The 26135-nt window shown below is 43.2% G+C and overlaps 1 protein-coding gene across 1 annotated transcript in view; it reads right to left on the bottom strand.

Moving 5' to 3' along the window:
• The window catches only part of si:ch211-26b3.4 (connector enhancer of kinase suppressor of ras 2), an 867895-nt gene that overhangs the window by 561518 nt on the left and 280242 nt on the right, over positions 1–26135 (bottom strand). Inside the window, exon 5 of the mRNA XM_068047793.1 lies at positions 2490–2531. Coding sequence (XP_067903894.1) covers positions 2490–2531 — 42 coding nt within the window. The remainder of the gene's footprint in view (positions 1–2489; positions 2532–26135) is intronic.

Below are 26135 nucleotides of genomic sequence, written 5' to 3'. Positions count from 1 at the left end.
TATTACAAACTCCAATAATTTCTTGCTTAATGCTCTGTCAAACGGTATAACTACTGTTGGGAGGCCGATACTCCCACTGGCATTTTCTGACCTTTGTTATTCCTAATCTCTTCCCAAACTGATTCTACTTATTGATATTCTGAGCCAAGATCATTTCTTACGACTATCCTTATGTCATCCTTTATTATCAGGTCTACTCCTCTTCCTTTTCTATTCTGCTTATCTTTTCGAAATGTTGTGCACCCTGGAATATTTATTTCCCAACCTTGGTCACCTTGAAATCCTGTCTCTGTAATGGTGATTATATGAAACCCATTTATCTCTATTTGAAGCGCTAGTTCATCTATCTTGTTATGTTTTGTGTATTCAGATAAAGAGCCTTTCATTTTAGTTTTTTTACTTTGCATGGACTTCATTCGTTGATACTCTGTTACTGCTAAACTCTCTATCCCTTGCTGTCTCATTCTGCTTGTCTTTACCCAAATCGCTACACTGCTCTATTGTCTCGACTTTTCTTTTTAGATTTCTAAATCTCCCTTCACCTGATCCCTCCCCACCGCAACTCACTTTTAGTTTAAAGTCCTATCCACAGCCCTAGTTACAGGAAACACCAGGTTGCTGATCTCAGCCCGGTTAAATGGAGCCCATCCCAATGGATCAGCTCTCTCTTTCACCAGTACTGGTACCAGTTCCCCAAGAATCAAAACCCCTTCTTCCCATACCACTCTTTGAGCCACGTGTTTAATTCTCCAATCTGCTTAACCCTGTGCCATTGGCGTGTGGCTCAGGTAACAATCCAGAGATTATTATCTTTGAGGTTCTGTGTTTTGATTTAGTGTCATTGCAGTTCTGAATCCAAAATATATTCTTTTAAAATCTTAGTTATTCAATGTTTGATTTGCAGTTTTCACAGAACAATGGGCCAAATCCCAGAAGGTCCACAAAACACTGCCAAAAATTCTTGCAAGTCTCATGCAATAAAATGAAATTTGATTTATCCAGTCAACATATAACAATAGGCCTAATTAAAAAGGACAGCATTAGAAAATATAATCGCCTGTAGTGAAAATAGAACTTGACACTTCAGTTACTGTAAACAATGAGCCTGGTCATGCTACAATGAATCTGTCTTGGCTCTGAAGTTAGTGTGGGTTAGTGTGTCAGTCAAATGGGTTCAATAGAGGAATTTTCTTCTTAGCCTGTGACATAGGAACCAGCATCCAGTGTTGTTTCAATAGCATAAAGGCACAAGCTGACTAGAATGACAAATTAGGACAAAGAAAGCACCTTGTCAATTATAGGATTTCAATACAGTTATGATCCTTTAGTTTCTTTTGGGAAGAATGTGGTGTGCCTTTAAGGCTGGGAAAAGGAGCCGTATCGCTTTAAGGCAGCAGGCTCCAGAAGCTGAGTCAAAGAATGCATTTTCGTTGCCCTGGGATATAGCCATTCGGAGACTGTGCTTCAAAGAGTGCATTCTTGTAGCCTTGGATACAGCCCCTCGGACTGAGCATCAAGAGATACATTGTTACAATTTAATTTTGAACTGGCTTATAGGAGGAAACAGACAGACAGTTGTGTGTTAGCATTTGAAAGGAATGCTCTCAGACCATTTAAACTGAAGGAAGAGAATTTACTCTGTTTATTTATCATTCTCTCTCAAAATTCTAAAAAGTCAAGCCAAAACAGAGATTTCTGAGAATTTAAACTGGAGGAAGAGAAGTTAGACTGTGACAATCTTTTATCTCTCAAAAATTCTAAAGCCAAATTGATTCATTGAAAAATGTTTGCAAGTTGTTAATTGTAGAAATTCATTTCTGGAGAAGGAAAGCAACAATCTCAACTTCTGGATTATACTACGGACTATTCTACTGTTGAAGAACCTTTTTTCCCATCGGACGGCTGTGAGGACTTCAAGCAACTGGGACTGTTTCACATCTGGCAGGAGCGTAAATTTGCAAGGACTCTAATTTTTTTGATTTTAAATGTTGTTTATATCTTCATAGTGTTTAAGAATTTAGTTTTTCTAATTAAACAGTTAATTTGTTGATTTAAAGATACCTGGTTTGGTTAGCCTCATTCAGGGGTTAATAGATGGTACAATTTGGCTGGGTCTTTTTTAATTTGGAAAGTTTAAATATGATATTAGATGATCTGTGGAGGGACGGGATTGAATTAACAGTGCATTTTTCCCACCACAATCATTGTATATTTTTATTGGGGGCTTTGACTGGAGTGGTTGGTCGTAACAATACAAATATGAAAAACTAAGATTTAAAAAATTACATTTTGGATTCGGAACTGTAATGATATTCATTTTGAAAGGTCACTGACCTGAAATGTTAACTTTGCTTCTCTCTCCACAGATGTGGCCAGACCTGCTGAGTATTTCCAGCATTTTTGGTTTTTATTTTATGAAACAAAATTAAACAGCTCCTGAACGAAGGCAAGCATATGATAGAAAAATGAACAAAATTTTAAAAACTCACCACATGGAGAATCTTATTTTCAGTTTCATAAACTGTGCAATCCTACAGGGAGGAGAAAAGGAACAATCAATTATCTCATTCCATTATGCCAAATAACATATAGTACTTCTTGGGCCCTGACGTTATGTTCTAGGACATGAGTGATCATTTAATGCACTTATCCAAAATTCCTCAAGCCATTACTTTAGTTTCACCATGAACCCATTTTAAAATAAATGGGCTAATATATCTACTAGAGAGGCACAGAGAGAGATTTCAGACTAACATATAAAGCCTTCATATGCTAGCTTCCTCTGAGAACCATGATGGACATCAGAACAAAATATTAAATAATGTGAACTCAGGGAGACAGAACTAAAGCAAAAAATGTAAGTGATAGTATAATTTTGATGGCTCTCTGACAGGTTGCATTCTAAAACTATTGAAATAATTCTGGCAGGTGGAATTTAAAAAAAATCAGTATTAATATTTCAACTACAAGAGCATTCTCTTGAAAGACAGCTGCAACCAGCTTCAAGCATGTTTTGATTAGATTGTGCAAAATTAACTCTAAGTATAAAAAATGCAGTACCTAGCTAGGCAGAGTTGCTGATGCAAATAGCCTTATCGCTGCCCTTGCCATGTAATCACCTTTCTATTTCATTAGGGGTTTTGCACCTCAGTACAAAAGCACATGTGTCATAAACTGATGTATGATCTAATCCAATCCGTGCCAAGAGGAACGGCTGCTATCTCTAACCTACTGTTTTTTCCCCTGTTACGGTCAAGTGAGGAAGGGTTGAAGAGCTTCTTTCTGTTCCCTTTCCTTGTTAGACCACAGCAGGTTTAATTCTTTTTTAAAGTGGATGTACTAGCCAATTCAGTAGGTGTTTGATTACTTACTTGTTATGATCATAACAAGAACCAATCAGAGAGGTTTTCTTGAGTTAACAAAGAAAGAGGTTAACTTTAATGTACCTAAACCAAACTAATAAAATAATAAACAACGCGCCAATTTTCCCTCTCACACACACACACTAGAGGTTTACACACACACAAACAGGTTACAGAGTGGGGAAAGGTAGACTGGTTGAGTTCGAGTCCATAAAACAAAAGAGTATACAGTCTGTGGGCTATGGTGATTCGGCTGGCTTCTAGCTGAATTTGGTGGTCCTGAGGCTTTTAGTTTGAAGCGATAGATGACTGGTTTAGTTGGTCTCTTTGGAGGTAGCGATGCAGATGATTTCCTCCAACGGGGTTTCTAATTGTAGCCGAAGTATGCAAAGGTGATCAGTCAACAAGCAGGATTTGAAAGCTTTCAAGCTGGAATGGGGAGAGAGAGAGGGAGGGGCCCCCACTTAGGGTCTGCTCATGTCAGAGTCCAGTTGCTTTTCCTCTGCTGCAGAAAAATTAGCAGCTTAAAACCACAGACAGTCACTCAGACATTCAAACATAGCAGTTAGCATGTCTAACTTTCTCTGCTTGCTGAGAGAACAGGTAGTTCCTTCAAACTTCCTGGATCTTGGTTCTTGCTGGGAAATTAGCAACCATTTTGTGTCTCTCCTCACAGCCCTTTGCAATGTAGGATACAGTGTTGCAAACTAGGTAATCATCTTAAGCTGAAAGGATGACTTTGCTACCAGGTTGCCTTTATAAAAAGTCTTTAAAAATTATAAATTCTGATCTCCAGCCGGTGGATTAAAGAAAATTATCATTCAACAAAGTACATTGGCGTAACACCCCCTTTTTTCCCAAAATCATTTGTGGTTCTGTTTCATGCAGGCAACAGAGTTTCTCATTTCTTTGCTTCCAGACCACATGTTGTTTGGACACAACTCTAGGACCATCAACTGGGCTATTGTGTTCATGACTGATAAGACTATCAGTAATAAGGTTCATGTGAATGGTAGTACTACCTGCTTGTGTTATGAAAGTGATTCTGTTTTTATTAAAAATATTATTAAAGGAATGTATAATGAAACTGAATAAATGTTGGACCATTTTATTTTTAAAAAAGAAAGCCATCATGGGGGCACTGAAGGAATTGGATTGGCAACAATGTTACCAGTTGTTACATGACTCAAGTTAAAGACAGAACAGAAACCCTGGTAATAGGAGGAGAGAAGTGACAAGCATCCCTTGATTGGACAAGCCCAGTAGCAGCAGAGCACACCTGGGATGGGCAGAAAACTCACAAGCTTTTTAGTTGTAGCAGAAAGTGTGTATGTTTTACCTTCTGGAGTGAGCAGCTGATAAAGTCAAGCCTGCTGAAAATGTGTAAAAAGGAGAGAAGACCATAACCCAGCATCTCTGAGGGACCCTGAGAAGTACACTGCGTCAATTAATCTTGTTTCCTGTCTTTGAAAAAAGCCTGCTAAATTACTTTTCAATGCCCTCTGAAAAGAATTGTTCTAAGATAGACTGTACGCCAGTTTTGAAACAACATATCTCACCTGCTGTTTTCCTCAAAAACAAGCAAGTAATCTGCCAAGTTTTTTTATTGTTTGTAGCAGAGCTCTGAATTTATAAAAATTCTTTTTTTTTGGTTAACCGGTGTATATGTGTGCATGTGAGTGCAAAGGGCCTAAGGTAAAAAAATAAGGGAACTTTAAAATTTCAATCTGTGTGTTTATGTTTTACTTCATTACCAGTTCAGACTTGTTCTATAATAAACTGATAATGTTGTTGTTCATTAAAGAAACCTGGTTAGAGTTTTCTATTCTGGGAAAAATAGAGTATATGATTGCTCGTATTGATAAGTGGGAAAATTTAAAATAATATGTTGTGACTTGTGGAGAAGTGGAACTAGAATAAACAGTGCACACCTCCCACCTTGGTTGTACCATTTGTCACTGAAGCATTTCGTCAAACGTTGGCTGGCATATTGTATGACGTGATTCCATCAATATTTAGATATTTTTAAAACATGACAATAGGATTAATGCCATATTTTGCTGAAAAGTCTTTTTTGTTTCATCCTGGATCCTACCTGTATTGCTGCAAATCTCTACCTGAAGCCCGGCATCAGTGCTACAATTTGCTAATTGTGTCCAAAGAAACATTTCTGAAAGCTAACATATCAGGTTGAATTTTTGCCTTGGGGGCAGGAAATGGAAGTCGGTACTGTTTGCGATTCCCAAACCCGCCCCTGGGGGTAGCAGATTTCATTCATGATTTTCACAGTGGCAACCCATTAATTGGTTTGAAGTCGGGTTTGGCGGCCAATTAGCAGCCACAGGGGCAAGAACGGAGGCAGGCCAGTTGAATGGTGGGCTCAATTTAAACTCCCCAAGGCTGCCATTACTCAGGCTGCTGCATGAGTGTTAAAGAAGCAAGCAGAAGATTGCCATTCAGCCTTGGCCTGGACTAAACTGTCTCATGATGTCACTGGAAAGCCAATGGCCTGGCACCCTGGGCAAGACAGTCTCTCGTTCTCAGACAACCACCTTGAAGTGATGCTCGAGCCGTGACGGAGAGGAGGGAGTTCCTCTTCCCAGAGGGTGTTTGGAGGTGGCCATGCAAAATACTCATGGACAAAGACGAGAGTGGTCCTAAAGGAAGAGTGCTAAATTGGGGGAAGGCCAACTATACCAAAATTCGGCAGGAGCTGGGAAATGTAGATTGGGAGCAGCTGTTTGAAGGTAAATCCACATGTGATATGTGGGAGGCTTTTAAAGAGAGGTTGATTAGCGTGCAGGAGAGACATGTTCCTGTGAAAATGAGGGATAGAAATGGCAAGATTAGGGAACCATGGATGACAGGTGAAATTGTGAGACTAGCTAAGAGGAAAAAGGAAGCATACATAAGGTCTAGGCGGCTGATGAAAGACGAAGCTTTGAAAGAATATCGGGAATGTAGGACCAATCTGAAACGAGGAATTAAGAGGGCTAAAAGGGGTCATGAAATATCTTTAGCAAACAGGGTTAAGGAAAATCCCAAAGCCTTTTATTCATATATAAGGAGAAAGAGGGTAACTAGAGAAAGGATTGGCCCACTAAAGGACAAAGGAGGAATGTTATGCTTGGACTCAGAGAAAATGGGTGAGATTCTAAACGAGTACTTTGCATCGGTATTCACCGAGGAGAGGGACATGACGGATGTTGAGGTTAGGAACAGATGTTTGATTACTCTAGGTCAAGTCGGCATAAGGAGGGAGGAAGTGTTGGGTATTCTAAAGGGCATTAAGGTGGACAAGTCCCCAGGTCCGGATGGGATCTATCCCAGGTTACTGAGGGAAGCGAGAGAGGAAATAGCTGGGGCCTTAACAGATATCTTTGCAGCATCCTTAAACACGGGTGAGGTCCCGGAGGACTGGAGAATTGCTAATGTTGTCCCCTTGTTTAAGAAGGGTAGCAGGGATAATCCAGGTAATTATAGACCGGTGAGCCTGACGTCAGTGGTAGGGAAGCTGCTGGAGAAGATACTGAGGGATAGGATCTATTCCCATTTGGAAGAAAATGGGCTCATCAGTGATAGGCAACATGGTTTTGTACAGGGAAGGTCATGTCTTACCAACTTAATAGAATTCTTTGAGGAAGTGACAAAGTTGATTGATGAGGGAAGGGCTGTCGATGTCATATACATGGACTTCAGTAAGGCGTTTGATAAGGTTCCCCATGGCAGGCTGTGGAGAAAGTGAAGGCGCTTGGGGTCCAAGGTGTACTAGCTCGATGGATAAAGAACTGGCTGGGCAACAGGAGACAGAGAGTAGCAGTAGAAGGGAGTTTCTCAAAATGGAGACGTGTGACCAGTGGTGTTCCACAGGGATCCGTGCTGGGACCACTGTTGTTTGTGATATACATTAATGATTTGGAGGAAAGTATAGGTGGACTGATTAGCAAATTTGCAGACGACACTAAGATTGGTGGAGTAGCAGATAGTGAAGGGGACTGTCAGAGAATACAGCAGAATATAGATAGATTGGAGAGTTGGGCAGAGAAATGGCAGATGGAGTTCAATCAGGGCAAATGCGAGGTGATGCATTTTGGAAGATCCAATTCAAGAGTGAACTATACAGTAAATGGAAAAGTCCTGGGGAAAATTGATGTCCAGAGAGATTTGGGTGTTCAGGTCCACTGTTCCCTGAAGGTGGCAACGCAGGTAAATAGAGTGGTCAAGAAGGCATACGGCATGCTTTCCTTCATCGGACGGGGCATTGAGTACAAGAGTTGGCAGGTCATGTTACAGTTGTATAGGACTTTGGTTCGGCCACATTTGGAATACTGCGTACAGTTCTGGTCGCCACATTATCAAAAGGATGTGGATGCTTTGGAGAGGGTGCAGAGGAGGTTCACCAGGATGTTGCCTGGTATGGAGGGCGCTAGCTATGAAGAGAGGTTGAGCAGATTAGGATTATTTTCATTAGAAAGACGGAGGTTGAGGGGGGACCTGATTGAGGTGTACAAAATCATGAGAGGTATAGACAGGGTGGATAGCAAGAGGCTTTTTCCCAGAGTGGGGGTTTCAATTACTAGAGGACACGAGTTCAAAGTGAAAGGGGAAAAGTTTAGGGGGGATATGCGTGGAAAGTTCTTTACGCAGAGGGTGGTGGGCACCTGGAACGCATTGCCAGCGGAGGTGGTAGATGCGGGCACGATGGATTCTTTTAAGATGTATCTAGACAGATACATGAATGGGCAGGAAGAAAAGAGATACAGAACCTTAGAAAATAGGCGACATGTTTAGAGAGAGGATCTGGATCGGCGCAGGCTTGGAGGGCCGAAGGGCCTGTTCCTGTGCTGTAATTATCTTTGTTCTTTGTTCTTTGTTCTTAGTAACAAAGCAGAAATACAACCATTCAGCAGGTCTAGCAGCATCAGTGAGAAAAGAAACAGAGTTAACATTTCAGGTCTGTGACCTTGCATTAAAACAGAGAAAAGTTAGAAATGTAGTAGGTTTTGAGCAAGTGAAAGGGGGGAGAGTGGGAAGAAGAACAAAAGAGAAGGTTTCTGATAGGGTGGAGAGCAGGATGGATTAAATAACAAAAGGTTTCATAGAACAAAGTCAAAGAGAGTGGTAATGGGACAAGTAAAGAAACAAAAGATGAGTCTAGATGAGGTATAAATGGCAGAACAGCAGCTATCTGAAAGCAAAGAAAAGGAATTAACAAAGAAACAAGAGGGAAAAACAAATCAACAAAAAAACACAAAACAAAATGGGGGCAGAAGTTATGATCTAAAATTGTAGAAGTCATTGTCGAGTCCAGAAGGCTGTAAGGTGCCCAGTCGAAAGATGAGATACTGTTCTTTGAGCTTGTGTTGAGTCTCATTTGAACACTGTAGCAGGCCAAGGAGTGAAAGGACACAGTGAGTGGGAGCAAGGTAGAGAATTCTAATAACAAGTGGCAGGAAGATCAGGGTCATGCTTGCATTCGAATGAAGGTGTTCCACAAGTGGTCACCCAGTCTATACAGGAGACCACATCGTGAGCAGAGTACTGTACACTAAATTGAAAGAAGTACAAGTAAATTGCTGTTTCACTTGGAAGGAGTGTTTGGGGCCTTAGATGGTGAGAAGGAAGGAGGTAAAAGGGCAAGTGTTGCATCTCCTGTGCTTGTAAGGAAAGGTGTCGTAGGAAAGGGAGGGGTATTGGGGTGACTGAGGAGTCAACCAGGGAGTCACAGAGGGAACTGTCCCTTGGGAATATTGAAAGGGGAGGGGAATATGTATTTGGTGGTGGCATCATGAAGGAGCTAACAGAAATAGCGGAGGATGATCCGTTGAATACAGAGGCTGGTGGAGTGGAAGGTGAGGACAAGGGGAATCCTATCGTGGTTCTGGGAAGGAGGGGAAGGGGTGAGAACAGAAGTGCGTGAAATAGAACAGACACAGTCCAGGGCCCTGTCAATTATGGTGTTGGGGAATCCTCGGTTGAGGAAAAAGGAAGACATATCAGAAGCTAGTATAGAAGGTTTCATCATCTGAACAGATGCGACAGAGATAGAGAAACTGGGAGAATGGAATACAATCCTTGCAGGAAGTCAGGTGTGAGGAAGTGTAGTCAAGGAAGCTGTGGGAGTCCGTCGGCTTATAGTGAATATTGGTTGATAGGTTGGCTCTAGATGAGGAGCATGCCACATGTGCATGAGGAGGTGCCAAAGGCAGAGGCAACAGTGGGCAGTTCTCCTCGGAGAGAGGATAGACACAGACCTGCTCAGCTGGGCAGAGTTGCAGGGCTTCGGGAATCACAAGGAAGTAGGCTCTACCCAGAACAGCAGCATGAGATGTGCTCCCACATATTAGAGTTCCCTGACACAATGCAGGGTCATGGGCAGAGGATGCAGAAATCCATACAACTCATGTGAGCCACACTGGCTCTGAGCTGTGAGCGCTTGAGCCCCTCCATAGAGAGAGTCTCCAATTTTGTGGTGAACCATATGTGGCAGCACTTGGAGTGCATGCAGAAAATGTGCAATGATGTTCATAGGATGCATGTTACACTGTGTAGCCTGCAGCAGGCAGTGGCATTGGTGCCGCAGAGATGTTTAGAGGGGATGCCAGTTGCGTTTGAGCTGCTGTTCCCCCTCCAAAACATCCAGTGCGCCCAAGGGCTGAGAATTTCACAGAGAAGGATAAGGGTTCCACACCTCACAGGGCAGCGCCTTTACATCCTCAGCCTCCTTGGCTTCTCTAAATATGGGAGCCTCTGTGCAGTAGGGCCAAGTGATGGAGGTGCCCCTACAATGACGCAGGTGCAGCAGCCTCTGAAGATGCCCTCATGGGCAACCTGACGACAAGGATGACTGCCATATGCATCTCAGCTGCAGGTAGAGCCGAGTGAGCAGACTGCATCCACCTCCACCAACACAAGGAGATAACCACGTAGGAGTGGCCGAGCCCATGGCCACCAGGTCATGGGTCAGTAGGGTATCTTCTTACTATCTCAGTGCAATGGTTTCCCTTTCTTACCACTGTATAAATAATGACACATCAAGCCACATGTCTGAGACTCCTTTTATTGCTGGCATGACAAGAAAAGTGGTATGAGGTGGTGAAGGAGATCAAGGCTTCCTACACATTGAGGACAAAGGCTCTGGGCAGATGGGCATCCTTCATTGGCGGTAAGAATTTAGATGTTCCAAGTTGTATCTTCAATGAAAGCATTAGCACAGGCATCACAGAGTGACTTGCATTCCCATATCCTTCATCCTGCGTCAGAGGGACTCAGTAGAAATATCCCTGAATGAAATAATCCCTGGCATTCATGGCATCGTGATAAGACGTCGGCCCCAAGCTGTGCCGAGCCAGCTCCTTATGCAGCTCCACCTCCAGCTCCTTCTCTTCCTCCAATGAGTTATCTTGTTCCAGGACCTCACCGTCCTCAAGATCCACACCTCTCTGGAGGGCCACATTATGGAGAACGCAGCAGGCCACCACAATAAGGAAGACCCTTGTAAGAGTGTATTGGAGGGTGCCACCTGACCAGTCCAGGCACCTGAATCACATCTTCAGAAGCCCATTGGCCTACTCAATGGTAATCCTACTGAGCAGATGACTTTGGTTATATCACCTCTGTGCTTCTATCTGGGGCCCTCATAGAGGGTTGAGTAGCCTTCTCGTCACCAGATATCCCTTGTCCACCAGTGTCCATCCACGGATTTTGAGGGGGTGGAGTGAAGAGCTGTGGCAGCCTAGATTGGCGGAGGATGAAGGAGTCATGGCAGCTGCCAGGAAAGCGAGTGCACACATGGAAGAAGTTCAGTTGGACGCTGAGGAAGTGGAAGCCCTTCCTGTTGAATCTCACTGACCTGTCACCGGGTGCCTTGATGACTACATGAATGCAATTGATAAATGCCCTGAAAATGGGGGTACCTCATGATGGGGGCAAAACCCACTGCCCTCTGTCCCTGCAGTGCCTCATCTTTTGTGAAATTAATATATTGTCCAGCTCTTGCAAAGAGGGCATCAGTGACCTGGGAGATGCAGTGATGTGGTGCCGTTTGTGAGATGCTGCCAAGGTCCTCAGCAGGTCCTTGGTAGGAGCCAGAGGTGAAGAAATTCAAGGCCACAGTGACTTTGATCATTACTGGAAGGGCATGGTGACCAGTACTACGAGGTATTCGATGACAAGGTCACATCTGTCTGTGGTCATCTGCCTTGACAGTCACAGTCTCCTGCAGCACTGGGTCTTGGTCATCTCCAGGTAGCTACTTCTTTATCAGTAGATCCTATGTGAAGGGTATGGACTCTGTGTCCTTCCTGCCCTTATGCCTTTCCTCTGCCCCCTTGTTGCCTGGGGCTCTACCCTTCCGGTGGAGGGTGTTGCTGCTCATCGCCACTGGGCCCAAAATCCAACTGTCGTGCCCCCATTGCCAGCTGCAGTCTTCTTTGTGCTCAGCTGGTTGCCCAGTTGTCCTTAGCTGCCCTAGCCCTTACTCTTCTGCCTCCGTGATGCCAGGAGGGCGACAATCCCTTGCACTGCCCAAGCACTGCTTGTCCACTCTCCCCGCCACATGTGCAGTGCCAAGGGCACCTGTTTCCCGATGGCCAAGTCCCCCTGTGCACCATTGAAACTTATAAGGTTCCGGGGTAATTTCCTGGGGCGGGCATGACTGGCACCCGACTCTGTACCCATCTCCCTTCACCTGGTCTGGCCCAGACTGCGTACGTAGCCCGTGCACCCCCGTGAAATGCTGAACTCCCCCTATTAACGTCCTCTTAATGAGCTCTTCAAGTAATTTAATTGCCTTACATCAGGGATTGGATAGGGTTGCTGTCCTGCCTTCCCCCACCCTGAAGAACATGGCTGGTGCAGGGAACGGTGTCATGAGACTGGCATGCTGGCCAGTGCCAGCACTTTCGGCCAACATTTGCCTCTGTTCCCACCACTGGCAGGGCCCAAAAATTCAGACCATTGGGAGTAATTTACCACCCTCTAAAAAAATGTGTTGCATAATGCATGCGCATAAAACATAACTGCAGATTTCATAGAAATATTGTATACCATGATACAAAATTAACAGGCAAAGTGTACTTATTTATATGAATTTGCAGAAGAAGCAAGCTTTGGAGTGGTTTGGTACCCTGGAGGCATTAATTTAAAAAAATGCTAAAACTGCTTTGTAAATTTACTCACAACGCATCAAAGAAGAAAATGAAATCAAGGCCAAAAGTGATGAGTTCAATGGCGGATACTAAATAATCTTGCTGCACCTCATATTATAAGACTTCAGTACTATATGGACGACCTATCCTGGGAAATCGCAACCAATTCAGTAAGCTGTGTGTGCGCGCACCTACTCAACAACCCAGAAAGTACAACGTAGGCCACTCACAAGTTGTCCCTTTTAAGACACTGCTCAAGAAAATTTAAATGTAACGTGCTTTCAAATGAACAGGCCATGCACAACATGCATTCCGAAGAAGGGTCACTGACCCGAAACATTAACTCTGCTTCTCCTTCCACAGATGCTGCCAGACCTGCTGAGTGGTTCCAGCATTTCTTGTTTTTATTTCAGATTTCCAGCATCCGCAGTATTTTGCTTTTAGAAAAGATATTTAGAGTGGAGATTGATTAGGGTTACAATTTTGATAGGAAAAATAAGGAGATTACATATTACTTGGAAAATAAGAATCTAAATGGGGTAGAAGAGTTAAAGGGTCTGGGAGTACAAATCCACAAATCGCTAAGAGTAGCAATGTAGGTTAATAAGGCCATAGAAAAGCAAACCAAGCATTTGGGTTTATTTCTAGAGGGATAGATTGAAAAGTAGAGAGTAGAGGTACTGGAGGTATTGCAAAAAAGATTTAGAAGGATGACACCAGAAATGTGAAGTTACACCTATCAGGAAATGGTGAACAGGCTGGGTCCCTTTTCTCTTAAAAAGAGAAGGCTGAAGGGGTGACCTAATCAAGGTCTTTAAAATTATGAAAGGTTTTGATAGAGTAGACACAGGGAGAATGCTTCCAATTGTGGGGAAGAGCAAAACTGGAGGCCACCAATATAAGATATTCACCAAGAAATCAAATAGGGAATTCAAAAGAAATTTCTTTACCCTAAGATTGGTGAGAATGCGGAACTCGCTATCACAAGGAGTGGCTGAGGCAAATAGTATAAGATGCATTTAAAGGGAGGCTAGATACACATATGAAGGGGGAGGGAATAGAGTTTACACTGAGAGAATTAGATGAGGAAGGATGGGAGGAGGCTTGAATGAGCATAAATGCTAAATGGTTGGGCCGAATGGCTTGTTTCTGAACTGCATATCCTATATATGTTTGATGTGTCAGGTGTATTATGAAAGCATATAGTTAACAGAAATTCACACAATATGGGTTCTTTTATTAGAGTATTTTATTTTAAATAACTAGCAGGTCCCCTGTGGCATTGCCTACAGTTAGGCTGTGATGATTAGTTGCTTTTGATGGAGTACTGTTTTAAACTATCATTTAATTACTGCTGCTCAAAAACTACATGTGAGGAAGTGGTCTAAATAGGCAATTCCAGGTCATTGCAACTGTTTGGAAACTCCTGAGATCAATTAGGAGGCAATCACAGCAGCTTGTAAATTTCTGGCTCTGGGTTAGAAGAGCCTAGCATTATAACCTGATCTTCTTTCTGTGACATAGCGCAAAACTTTGAAGTGTGACAGACAAGCATAGTAGCAAAGTGGTTATGTTACTGGACTAGTAATCCAGAGGACTGGACTAAGAATCCAAAGACATAAATTCAACTCCCACCACAGCAGTTTATGAATTTGAATTTAGTTAATTAGATAAATCTGGAATTAAAAAGCTGGTGTCAGTAATGGTGACCACAAAGCTATTGAATTGCAACAGGCGGTGGCACAGTCGTACACAGTTGGGAAGGAGTGGCCCTTGGCATCCTTAACATTGACTCCAAACCCCATGAAGTCTCATGGCAACAGGCCAAACATGGGCAAGGATACCACCTGCTGATTGCCACCTATCACCCTTCCTTAGCTGATCAATCAGAATTCCTCCACATTGAACCCCACTTGCAAGAACAGCTGAAGGTGGCAAGGGCACAGAATGTACATGGGTGGAGGGCATCAATGTCCATCACCAGAAGCGACTTGGTAGCATCACTACTGCCCAACACAGCTGCCAGAGTAGGCTTCTGGCAGGTGCTAAAAGAACCAACACAGTCTTCAGCCAATTCGATACACTCCAAGTGATATCAAGAAATGACTGAGTATATTGGATACAGCAAATGTAACTGGACCCTGATAACATCCCAGCTATATTCCTGAAGGCTTGTGCTCCAGAACTAACCAAGCATCTAGCCAAGTTGTTGCAGTACTGTTCCAACACAAGCATTTATCCGACAATGTGGAAAATTGCCTAGGTATGCCCCGTCCACTAAAAAGGGTAAATCCAATCCTGCCAATTACCATCCCATCAGTCTACTCTGAACCATTTGCAAAGTGATGGAAGGTGTCAACAACAGTGCTATCAAGCAGCACTTACCGAGCAATAACCTCCTAACTGTTTGAGTTCTGCCAGGACCACTTGGCTCCAGACATCATTACAGCCTTGATGCAAACATGGACAAAAGAGCTGAATTCCAGTGATGAGGTGAGAGTGATTGCCCTTGACATCAAGGCACCATTTAACTGACTGCGACAGCAAGGAACCCTTGTAAAATTGAATTCAATTGGAATCAGGGAGAAAACTCGCCACTGGTTGGAGTCATACCTAGCATAAAGGAAGATGGTTGTGGTTGTTGGAGGCCAATCATCTTAGCCCCAGGACATCGCTGCAGGAGTTCCTCAGAGCAGTGTCCTAGACCCAACCATCTTCAACAGCTTCCTCAATGACTTTCCCTCTATCATAAAAAGAGAAGTGGGGATGTTTGCTGATGACAACGCACAGTTCTATTCAGAATTCCTCAGATAATGAAGCACACCATACCCACACACCGCAACGCCTGGACAACAGCAAGACTTGGGTTGACAAGTAGCAAGTAACATTCATATCACACAAATGCCAGGCAATGACCTCCTCCAACAAGAGAGAATCTAACCTCCTCTCCTTGACATTCAATGCAATTATCATTGTCGAATTCCCCTCCATCAATATCCTGGGGGTCACCATTGACCAGAACCTTAACTGGACCAGCCACATTAATACTGTGGCGACAAGAGTAGATCAGAGGTTAGGTACTTTGTGGTGAGTAACTCACCTCCTGACTCAGCAATGCTTTCCCATCATCTACAAGGCACAAGTCAGGAGTGTAATGGAATGCTTGCCACTTCCCTGGAGGAGCAGCTTCAACAACATTCAAGAAGCTCAACACCATTCTGGACAAAGTAGTCTGCTTGAATGGCAACCCATCCACTACTGTAACCATTCACTCCCTCAACTACTGACACAATGTGACTGCAGTGTGTACCATATACAACATGCACTTCAACAGCCCACCAAGGTTTCATCGACAGCACCTTCCAAACATGCGGCCTCTACCACCGAGAAAGCCAAGGGCAGCAGAAACATGAGAACATCACCACCTCCAAATTCCCCTCCAGATCACATACTATCCTGACGTGGAAATATATCGCAGTTCCTTCATGGTCACTGGGACAAAATCCTGGAACTCCCTACCTCTAAGTTGCAGCTAGTGGTGTTGCCATGCACCTGATGCCCTTGTCCTTCTAGGTGGCAGAAGCCGCAGGTTTGGGAGGTGTTGTCGAAGAAGCCTTGGTGAGTTGCTGCAAATGAATCTTGTAGATAATGGACACTGCAGCCACTGTGTGCCGATGGTGGAAAAAGTGGGAGATGCTCCTTAATTACTCTAACAAAAGGCTTCCATCTCTGCAAGATTCTGCCCAGCTAGACTATGAAAGAAGAGAAGTCTAGTTTTTATACACAAGTAGATGTGACTGATCCTGTCATTTCTCCATGCGTAAATCTGATGGGAAGTCATCCTGAACTTTTTATAGTAAATAATTGATCTTAGCAATCAGCTGTGACTTTCAGCACAAACAATTTTCGGTTAAATTTGTAGAGAAATATTTATAAATTGAGCAAGTTCTGACAAGACAGGAATAGTCTAACTTCTGAAATATTAAGTGACCCATAGAACATAGAACATAGAACATAGAAAAATACAGCACAGAACAGGCCCTTCGGCCCACGATGTTGTGCCGATCCTTTGTCCTCTGTCAAGGACAATTTAATCTATACCCCATCATTCTCCTTTATCCATATACCTATCTAAAAGCCGTTTGAAAGTCCCTAAAGTTTCTGACTCAACAACTTCCCCAGGCAAGGCATTCCATGCCCCGACCACTCTCTGGGTAAAGAACCTTCCCCTGACATCCCCCTTATATCTCCCACCCTTCACCTTAAATTTATGACCCCTTGTAACGCTTTGCTCCACCCGGGGAAAAAGTTTCTGACTGTCTACCCTATCTATTCCCCTGATCATCTTATAAACCTCTATCATGTCACCCCTCATCCTTCTCCGTTCTAATGAGAAGAGGCCTAGAATGTTCAGCCTTTCCTCGTAAGACTTATTCTCCATTCCAGGCAACATCCTGGTAACTCTCCTCTGCACCCTCTCCAAGGCTTCCACATCCTTCCTAAAATGAGGCGACCAGAACTGCACACAGTACTCCAAATGAGGCCTTACCAAGGTCCTGTACAGCTGCATCATCACCTCACGGCTCTTAAATTCAATCCCTCTGCTAATGAACGCTAACACCCCATATGCCTTCTTCACAGCCCTATCCACTTGAGTTGCAACTTTCAACGATCTATGCACATAGACCCCAAGGTCTCTCTGCTCCTCCACATGCCCAAGAACCCTACCGTTAACCCAGTATTTTGCATTCGTGTTTGTCCTTCCAAAATGGACGACCTCACACTTTTCAGGGTTAAACTCCATCTGCCACTTTTCAGCCCAACACTGCAACCTATCCAAGTCCCTTTGCAGACGACAATAGCCCTCCTCGGTATCCACAACTCCACCAACCTTTGTATCATCTGCAAATTTACTGACCCACCCTTCGACTTCCTCATCCAAGTCGTTAATAAAAATCACAAACAGGAGAGGACCCAGAACTGATCCCTGTGGCACGCCACTGGTAACTGGGCTCCAGGCTGAGTATTTACCATCTAAGACCACTCTCTGCCTTCTATCAGTTAGCCAATTCTTAATCCAACTGGCCACATTCCCCACTATCCCATGCCTCCTGACTTTCTCCATAAGTCTACCATGGGGGACCTTATCAAATGCCTTACTAAAATCCATGTACACCACATCCACTGGTTTACCCTCATCCACTTGCTTGGTCACCTGCTCAAAGAATTCAATCAGGCTTGTGAGGCAAGACCTACCCCTAACAAAACCGTGCTGACTGTCCCGAATCAAGCAGTGTCTTTCCAGATGCTCAGAAATCCTATCCCTCAGCACCTTTTCCATCAACTTGCCTACCACCGAAGTAAGACTAACTGGCCTGTAATTCCCAGGGTTGTTCCTATTTCCTTTCTTGAACAGGGGCACAACATCTGCCACCCTCCAATCACCTGGTACCACCCCCGTCAACAGAGAAGATGAAAAGATCATTGCCAGCGGCTCTGCAATTTCATCCCTTGCTTCCCATAACATCCTTGGATATACCCCGTCAGGCCCGGGAGACTTGTCTATCTTCAAGTTATTCAAAAACCCCAACACATCTTCCCTCCTAACGAGCACTTCCTCGAGCTTACCAGTCTGTTTCACACCGTCCTCTTCAGTAATACACCCCTTCTCATTCGTAAATACCGAAGAGAAGTACTCATTCAAAACCTCACTTATCTCTTCCGGCTCAACACACAGTCTCCCGCTATTGTCCTTGACCGGACCTACGGTCCCCCTAGTCATCCTCATATTTCTGACATACGCGTAAAAGGCCTTGGGGTTTTCTTTTATCCTACCCGCCAAGCATTTTTCATACCCTCTCTTAGCTCTCCTAATCCCTTTCTTCAGATCCTTCCTGGCCATCTTGTATCCCTCCAGAGCTATGCCTGTGCCCTTTTTCCTCAACCTTATATACGCATCCTTCTTCTTCCTAACAAGACTCTCAACCTCTCTTGTCAACCACGGTTCCCTCACATGACCCAGTTTATTCAATCCAAATACATTAATCTCTCTGTGCATGTAACACAGAGAGAGAAAGAGCTCCAGATGTGGTCAGCCTCAACTCTCTGTGCCCATTTAAAAATATTTAATTGCAATGAGATAGTTGACAACCGCCCATTTTGAGAAAACCAGATGAGCAGATTCTGAAGCTTCTACATGAAAGAAAAAAGTCAATGTATAGACCACAACATGGTCCAAAGAAAAATAATTTTCCAATTTTGAATCTGGTATCAGTTCACGCAACTTAATACAAGAAATGCCACCAGCACTGAGTGGTGTCACATCAGCTGTTCACTGTTTCATGCCATTGGTACTCAGCTGCCTGAGACAGAAGGGTAAATTGATGCTGCGCTTGTCAGATGGAAAGATAGAATGTGTGAACATCAGTGGTCTCTTGGTAGTACAGTGAAAATAAATATGAATGAGGACCTTCCCTCCTTTCCATCCAAGAGGACAAGCGTAGACCAATTTACTTGCACAATGTCCCTGGATGTAACTGGACTAATAAATTAGGCATTGCTGCTCTTTTAGGATGATCTATTGTAGAGGGCTGAAGGCAGATCTGAGTTCCATCAAGAGCTCGATACAGGCTTACACGTATTTTAATAGCTTGAAATTATGTTGAGTCACAAAGCTAAAATCTCATGACTCACTGTTCAGTCACATCATACTTGGGCCTGGAAGATATATCCATCAATTTCATTTCAAATTTCTAGTCACGATATTTGTAATATAATAGTCAGTTGGTCTTGTCAAAGGAAGGGTACAGGACAAAATGTTAGCTGACCCTCGTAATATCCATTAATTAACCTTCCAAGCACTGTTGGCAAGATAACTTAGATACGCACAACAGCAGCAGCTTGTCTGAGTTTTAAGGTGCAAAAGCATGTTGATTGGTTGAAAAAAAACAGCCTTTCAAACTAGTTTCAGCCAATAAAAATTCATTTTAAAAAATTGCGTGTATCTTCAAAAGGAAGGTTGGAAACCAGAAGGAAACAGGTAAGTAAAATATGTAAAATAAATATGTAACAACAAAGTTTTAAAAAAGTAGGACATAGAGAATAATAGAGTGGACAGCAGAAAAAAAGTCTGCATAGAATCATAGAAAGTTTACAGCAAAGAGGCCACTTGGCCCATTGTGTCTGTGCCAGCCACAAAATGAGCCACCCAGCCTAATCCCACTTTCCAGCATTTTGTCCGTAGCCCTGCAGGTTACGGTACTTGAGGTACATATCCAGACACCTTTTAAATGAGTTAAGGGTTTCTACCTCTACTATCCTTGCAGGCAGTGAGTTCCAGTTCCCGACTACTCTCTGGGTGAAAAAACATTTCATCTCCCCTCTAATAGAAGTGGTAAAGAAAGAAATCAAACATTTTAATTTCATGTACAATTGCTTTCTTCATATTTATTTTCATAGTTTAGAGTTAATATTACTTTAATGAAGGGATTCTTGCTATTAGGTAATATTATTTACATTTTCAGTCTCAATACAGAGAAGGCATGAAACTAGTTGGATTATGGAGACTGAAGTTGTCTTGGAGTTGCTAGATGTCTAAGGTCTAGAAATTGGTTGTGGGTAATAGTGTTAAATGGCGTTATGGAATGGGTCGCCTGCTATATGTCCTACTTGGTATTCAGTTCCATTGTAGTGTCATGTAGGCCCCCACCTGCCAAGAATGAGGCACACATTATTTCACCACATGAACATTAAAACTTAAAATTGTTGCTGGGAAGAAGAGGGCCTATCACAAGGAATTGCCAGGCCCCTCACTGGAAAGACCTTTTTTTGCATATTAACAGATAGTGTTGGACCAAAGGACCCAGTCCCTGCTTCCCCAATACATAGAAGACCTGGTCAGACCAGTTTATTCACTTGACTAACTGGTAGTTGGAGATTTTTGAATTTGAACTTGCCACAGAGATTTATAAACTCAGAAAGCTGTTTGCTCCTTGATATTGCTCCTTGAGAACATCTCTCTTCTGTCTGCTCCCATCTCTTTCTCATGGAACTAAAGACCCATGAACCCCAAGAGAGAAAAGTCTCCTACAGTGAACAAGGTTTAAGAAGAATACTGGGCCCCAACGAAAAGCAAGACTGCCTACAAAAGGACTACAGTGAGCTCAAAGCACAGTAACAAGAAATTCTTCTGCTATTGCCTCAAACCTCTCCACTTTATTTTTCTTCTGCTCTTTTATGTCTCTATTTGCATGTGCGTATCACATATGCATGCTAGCGTTGTGCGTGGTGTGTATCCGTAGGCGTTAACCGAATTCGAGTTTAAGTTTTAATAAATTTCACTTTTCTTCTTTAAACCTAAGAAGGCCTGTTTGTGCTCATTTCTTTGCCTTATAATTGGAAGGTGGTGAACAAGGATTCACCAAGGGGGAGCTCAAACCACAGTGTGTTTAAAAATTTAAAATCCTGTTACAATAAGACCAGGTGAAGGCTGAAAGAGACCCCTAGACACCTTTCTCATCTGGTCGTAAGAGTAGGCAGTGGAACTGAATATCGAGTGGGAAGTATAACGGGTGACCGATATAGTACCACCTTTTTCAGACGAGCACTCAAGCCATATTTCTACCCCTAAGGATTAAAATATTGCTAAAATGAGAAAAGCATGAATTAGTTTTATAATGGTTTCAACATTTCAAAGAGTGAAGGACAACTTTACATGATTTAAGCTTAAGAGTGAGACTACCCTTCCGGTGTTACTTTTGATATACTCACGTTCAGCATTCATTTATATATTCCTGCGGTTCCTCGACTGCAGACATGAAAATCATTTTTGGTGACTGTACTCAAGCACTTTCATTTCTCACTCATTGCCTGCCCTCAGCCAAAACCTGAGATGCTGCCTTGTCTCTTGTTAGCTGAGTCTGCTCCTGCACAGCTGCCAGTGGAGCAGTCTTTGGTGTGGCAACACAGAGAACGTAGGCCAAAAGTACCTAAGCAGTCAGGGCTGGGATCTGAGCCCCTGCCTCTACCTCTGCTGAAGCCATGCAGAATGTACTACATAGAAGCGGTAGGAAGCGTAAGTTGAAGAAACTGTAATTCACCAAGGGTACACATAGAGGTGTTTGATAAAATGTTATACTGTTTTCTAATAATGCCACATAAAATTTATTGATTAGCACCACTTGCATGATTTGCTCTCTATTCTGTCCCGAGTACCAACTCACCAATTCACTTGTTCATGATGAATGTCAGTACATGACAAAACCATTTGGTGAATTTGCAATGGTTGGAATGGTTGAAGGACTATTCAATGCAAGGGAGGTGCTGGGGGGGTTGGGGGGTGGCAGTGGGAACGGGGACTGTTCGGGTGGTGGGAGCAGACTGTAGGATTTCATTTGTTATGTTTTACACTAGGTGAACCTTTGCTATATTAAGGCATCCCAGGCAACAATGTAAGTGGCTGGTCGAGCAATGAGTGTCCCACCTTTATCCTCCTGCTCCTCTTTTATGATCTCCTCTTCCAAAGATGAGTGATGATCCTCCTCCACCTGCAATCCTCTCTGCTACACAATGTTGTGCAGTATACTACACACCACTATTATTCTGGATACCTTTGGTGGTCAGTATTATCTAGGCACCTAATTCCCCTATAGCTTGCTTGTGATACACCTGGTGGTCATGTAGCTTTCATTGCAGCATTCCTCACAGGATTCATGAGCCCTTTCACTTATTTCATGATGAATAAAAATCCATGACAGGACCATTGGGTAGATCTGCAAAGAGTGAAAGAGTGGTTCAAGGACTGTTTAATGCAAAGGAGGTGGAGGTAAGGTGTGGGTGGATGGTTCTGGTGGTGGGAATGGACTACAGGAAGGGTCTGGAGGTGAAAATGTTGAGGGCAGTGGTGACTTTTATAATGTATGGTCACCAGGTCCAGTAGAAAGCAGGTCTTCCTGCAGGAGGCCACAGATGTCTGCCATCATGTGACATGATAATCTCAGCCTATGGAAGCACTTCTTTTCTGAGAGATAATGCAAGCTGAGCCTCTGTCTGTATACCCTGTGAGATAGGTAATGCCTCCTGTGACTTGTGTGCCTTCCTCCAGGGCATCTCCCTCCTGTGCACCACAATCCTGTGCATCTCTCTCCTGTGCACCTCCTTCCTGTACACATGCTGTTCGCACCACAGCTTGTTGTTGCTGCTGTAAATGGTGATTGTCTTCCTGTTCTGATATGCTGTCAAATACATCCAAAGGCACCTCCAATCCTGATCTCATCAATTTCAAATCCTTGAAGGTTGATAAATGCTGCATCCGCACAAAGACTCTCTTAAGTATTTGCCAGGGGAACTGAGACACGAGCTGCAATAAGTAAGCTTTTATTCAAACGGAACAATGACAAGTTCAAATACCCGCCTGAACTGCTGTTTCAACTCGCCTCCATTTCCCTGGTCAGTTTCCCGCACCCTCGTAAAATCGTGTGCTCAAGTAAAATTTGGAACCAAATTTAAAAAGAAATTTTAAATCTCAAGAGTGTCTCCTAAGAATGTTAATTGTGCCAATAAGTACCTGCCCACATCCAACTAGGAAATGCCTGACTTCAACGTGGAGGTTTCTCACTGGCACCCGAAAGTGGGCATGTTAAAGTTCGATTGCGACCTGCTCTAAAAATCACAAACCTTTTACCACTCACCACTCCCAACCCAGCCATCCTTGGAGGTTAAAATTCCCCCCATCTTTGTTCTGAGGCTTATCAACACTGTCTGAGCAGAGTAGAAGGACCTTCACCCTACAGGTAGTCCAAGTCATGGCCCATCCTTCATCTTGGCCAACTACAAAATTGTTTTCCTTCTTAATGAGATGAACAGCAGAAAAGTGAGAACACTTGACAACAATGTTGATTTGTGTAAAAAAATAATGCAACAATACATTTAACAATGTAATAATATTTGGTTGGGTATTAAAAGAAAAAGTAAATATAGATCAGTGTTATCACTAAGTACTTAATCATTAGTTTGCTTCACTTAATGTCTGTGGTTCCAGCTCTTCAGTACATTAGTTGAATTGAATCCCTTTCTGCTCATTAAGTGTCAGGGTTGGCGGTTGGGATGACCCAAATAAGCACACATGTTCCAGCTATGATTCCTTGCATTTTCGAAGATTTGTCGCCTGGTGGGAGTGTTGTGTTGTGTTGTGTCGCCTCTGCTTTTCCATGGGGAGAGGCAGAGGTTCGAGAGACAGGCAACACTCCTGTCATCTGCTGAATAACACAGTGCACAGTGAACTGGACTTGTTCTGTGGGTGCAGAAACTCAAGGCTCCCATCACCTTCGAGGCCACTGGTATCCTGCAGACATTGTAGTCTGAAGGTCCAGCTCAAGAAGGCTGAATGCTGACTCTGCTTCCCCCAGAGTAAGTTTGGATGTGGGCAAAATAGCCCCTTGTGTAATCACACCTGCCTTTAATGCTCCTCCAGGAAATCCTCTTCATCCTCCAAGGCTCTCCATGCGAAAGGAATTGCCAGCCTCAGGTATTTGCTTGCTGCAATTAAAATTGCAGCTGGCAGCAATACTGTGGTGGGGAAACCAGGAGTGGATGCTGGAGAGTGGGGGTGGTGGGGGGAGCAAGAAAACAAAACAAAATAAAGAACTAAACTAAAGCAATATGTAATACAACAGCAAAGAAAGAAAGAAACCCAAACTCTAAGATCCAACCCTTAAAAAAATCGGAATGTGTTTTGTTTTATTCATTTCACGGGATGTGGGTGTCGTTGGCCAGGCCAGCATTTATTGCCCATCCCTAATTGCCTTGAGAAGGTGGTGGTGAGCTCTCTTCTTGAACCGCTGCAGCCCATGTGAGGTAGGTACACCCACAGTGCTGTTAGGAAGGGAGTTCCAGGATTTTGACCCAGCAATAGTGAAGGAACGGCGATATAGTTCCAAGTCAGGATGGTGTGTGGCTTGGAGGCAAACTTTCAGGTGGTGATGTTCCCAGCATCTGCTGCCCTTGTCCTTCTAGGTGGTAGAGGTCACAGGTTTGGAAGGTGCTGCCTGAGTAGCCTTGGTGCGTTGCTGCAGTGCATCTTGTAGATGGTACACACTGCTGTCACTGTGCGTCAGTGGTAGAGGGAGTGAAAGTTTGTGGATGGGATGCCAATCAAGCGGGTTACTTCAAAATAACAAAAAGTAAACTGCAAATGCTGGAAATTGAAAATAGAAACAGAAAATGGTAGAAATACGTGGCAAGTCATTGAGCAGTTGTAATGAGAAAAGGCAGGTTTTTCCATTTTTGAAGCAGATTTTGTTTCAGGATGCTCCAATGTGTCTTATGTGGATTTGATTGACAGCTCTGTGTTTAGAAGACTCTTTAAACTGTAATAAATGCAAAAGCTATTGGCCACTTCTTCATTTCAATAAGATCAATCGCTGTGCTGATACATAACTCTTTGTAAAGATATGCACTGATATAAAATCTAATCATAAGACACAGTTTAAAAGACAGAATCTAAAAATGATTTAAACTAGACTCAAAACAATTTATTGTACTGATAAAAGTTAAGTTTTGCTAATTTTTTTCTTTCAGATTAACTTGTTTCCATGCACATTTTTTTCTTGCAATATATCTGTAGTTTAGCTTAAAATATATGATCCCTCGGCTTGGTTCAGTCTAAGGAATAAATCAAGAACATTCAGTAGGCACTCCATACTACTGTCATGCCAACTGGCTTTGCTGAATAATAATTTTCTTTAATCCACTGACTGGAGATCTGAATTTATATATTGTTTAAAAGAAACTTTAAAAAGAACAGATAAAAGAATACTTTGCTAGCAGCTTAAGATGGCCATCTAATTTGCAACACTGTATCCTACATTACAAGGCCTCTGAGGAGGGAGATGAAATATCAGCTCATCCCAGCAAGAACCAAGACCCAGGAAGTTTAACGGAACTGCTTGTTCTTTTTCTTTTAGCAAGAGAGAAATACTGCTAACTGCTATGCTTGACTCACTGAGTGACTGTCATGTGACAAGCCCCTCCCCATCTGTGGTTTTAAGCTTGTGTTTCTCTGCAGCAGAGACAGGAGAAACATCTGGACTCTGACACGGGTAGATCCAAGTGAGGGTCCCTCTCTCTCTCTCTCTCTCTCTCTCGCTGTCTCCATTTCAGCTTACAAGCTTCAAATCTTCCCGGCTGACTGACTACCTTTGCATACTCTGGCTACAATCAGAAATCCCGTTGGAGGATATCAGCCACATCGCTGTCTCCAAGACACCCATCAAATCCGTCATCTATCTCTTGAAACTAAAAGCTTCAGGATCACTGAATTCAGCTAGAAGCCAGCCGAATCACCAAACTCCACAGACTGCAGATCTTTTTTTTTCTACGGACTCTAATTCAACCAATCTGCCCTTCCGCACTCCGTAACCTATTTGTGTGTGTGTGTGTAAACCCTGAGTCTGTGTGTGTGAGTGAAAGTTGGCACCTAGTTTATTACTTTGATTAGTTTGGTTTAGGTACAATAAAGTTAACCTCTTTCTTTGTGAAACTCAAGAAAACCTGTCTGATTAGTTATGATAATAGCAAGTAAGTAGTCAAACGACTACTGAATTGGCCAGTACATCCACTTTAACAA

The sequence above is a fragment of the Heterodontus francisci genome, chromosome 15, assembly GCF_036365525.1.
Source record: "Heterodontus francisci isolate sHetFra1 chromosome 15, sHetFra1.hap1, whole genome shotgun sequence".
Classification (NCBI taxonomy): Eukaryota; Metazoa; Chordata; class Chondrichthyes; order Heterodontiformes; family Heterodontidae; genus Heterodontus; species Heterodontus francisci.
The sequence above is the reverse complement of the archived record's forward strand: the minus strand, read 5'-3'. Positions and strand labels throughout refer to the sequence as shown.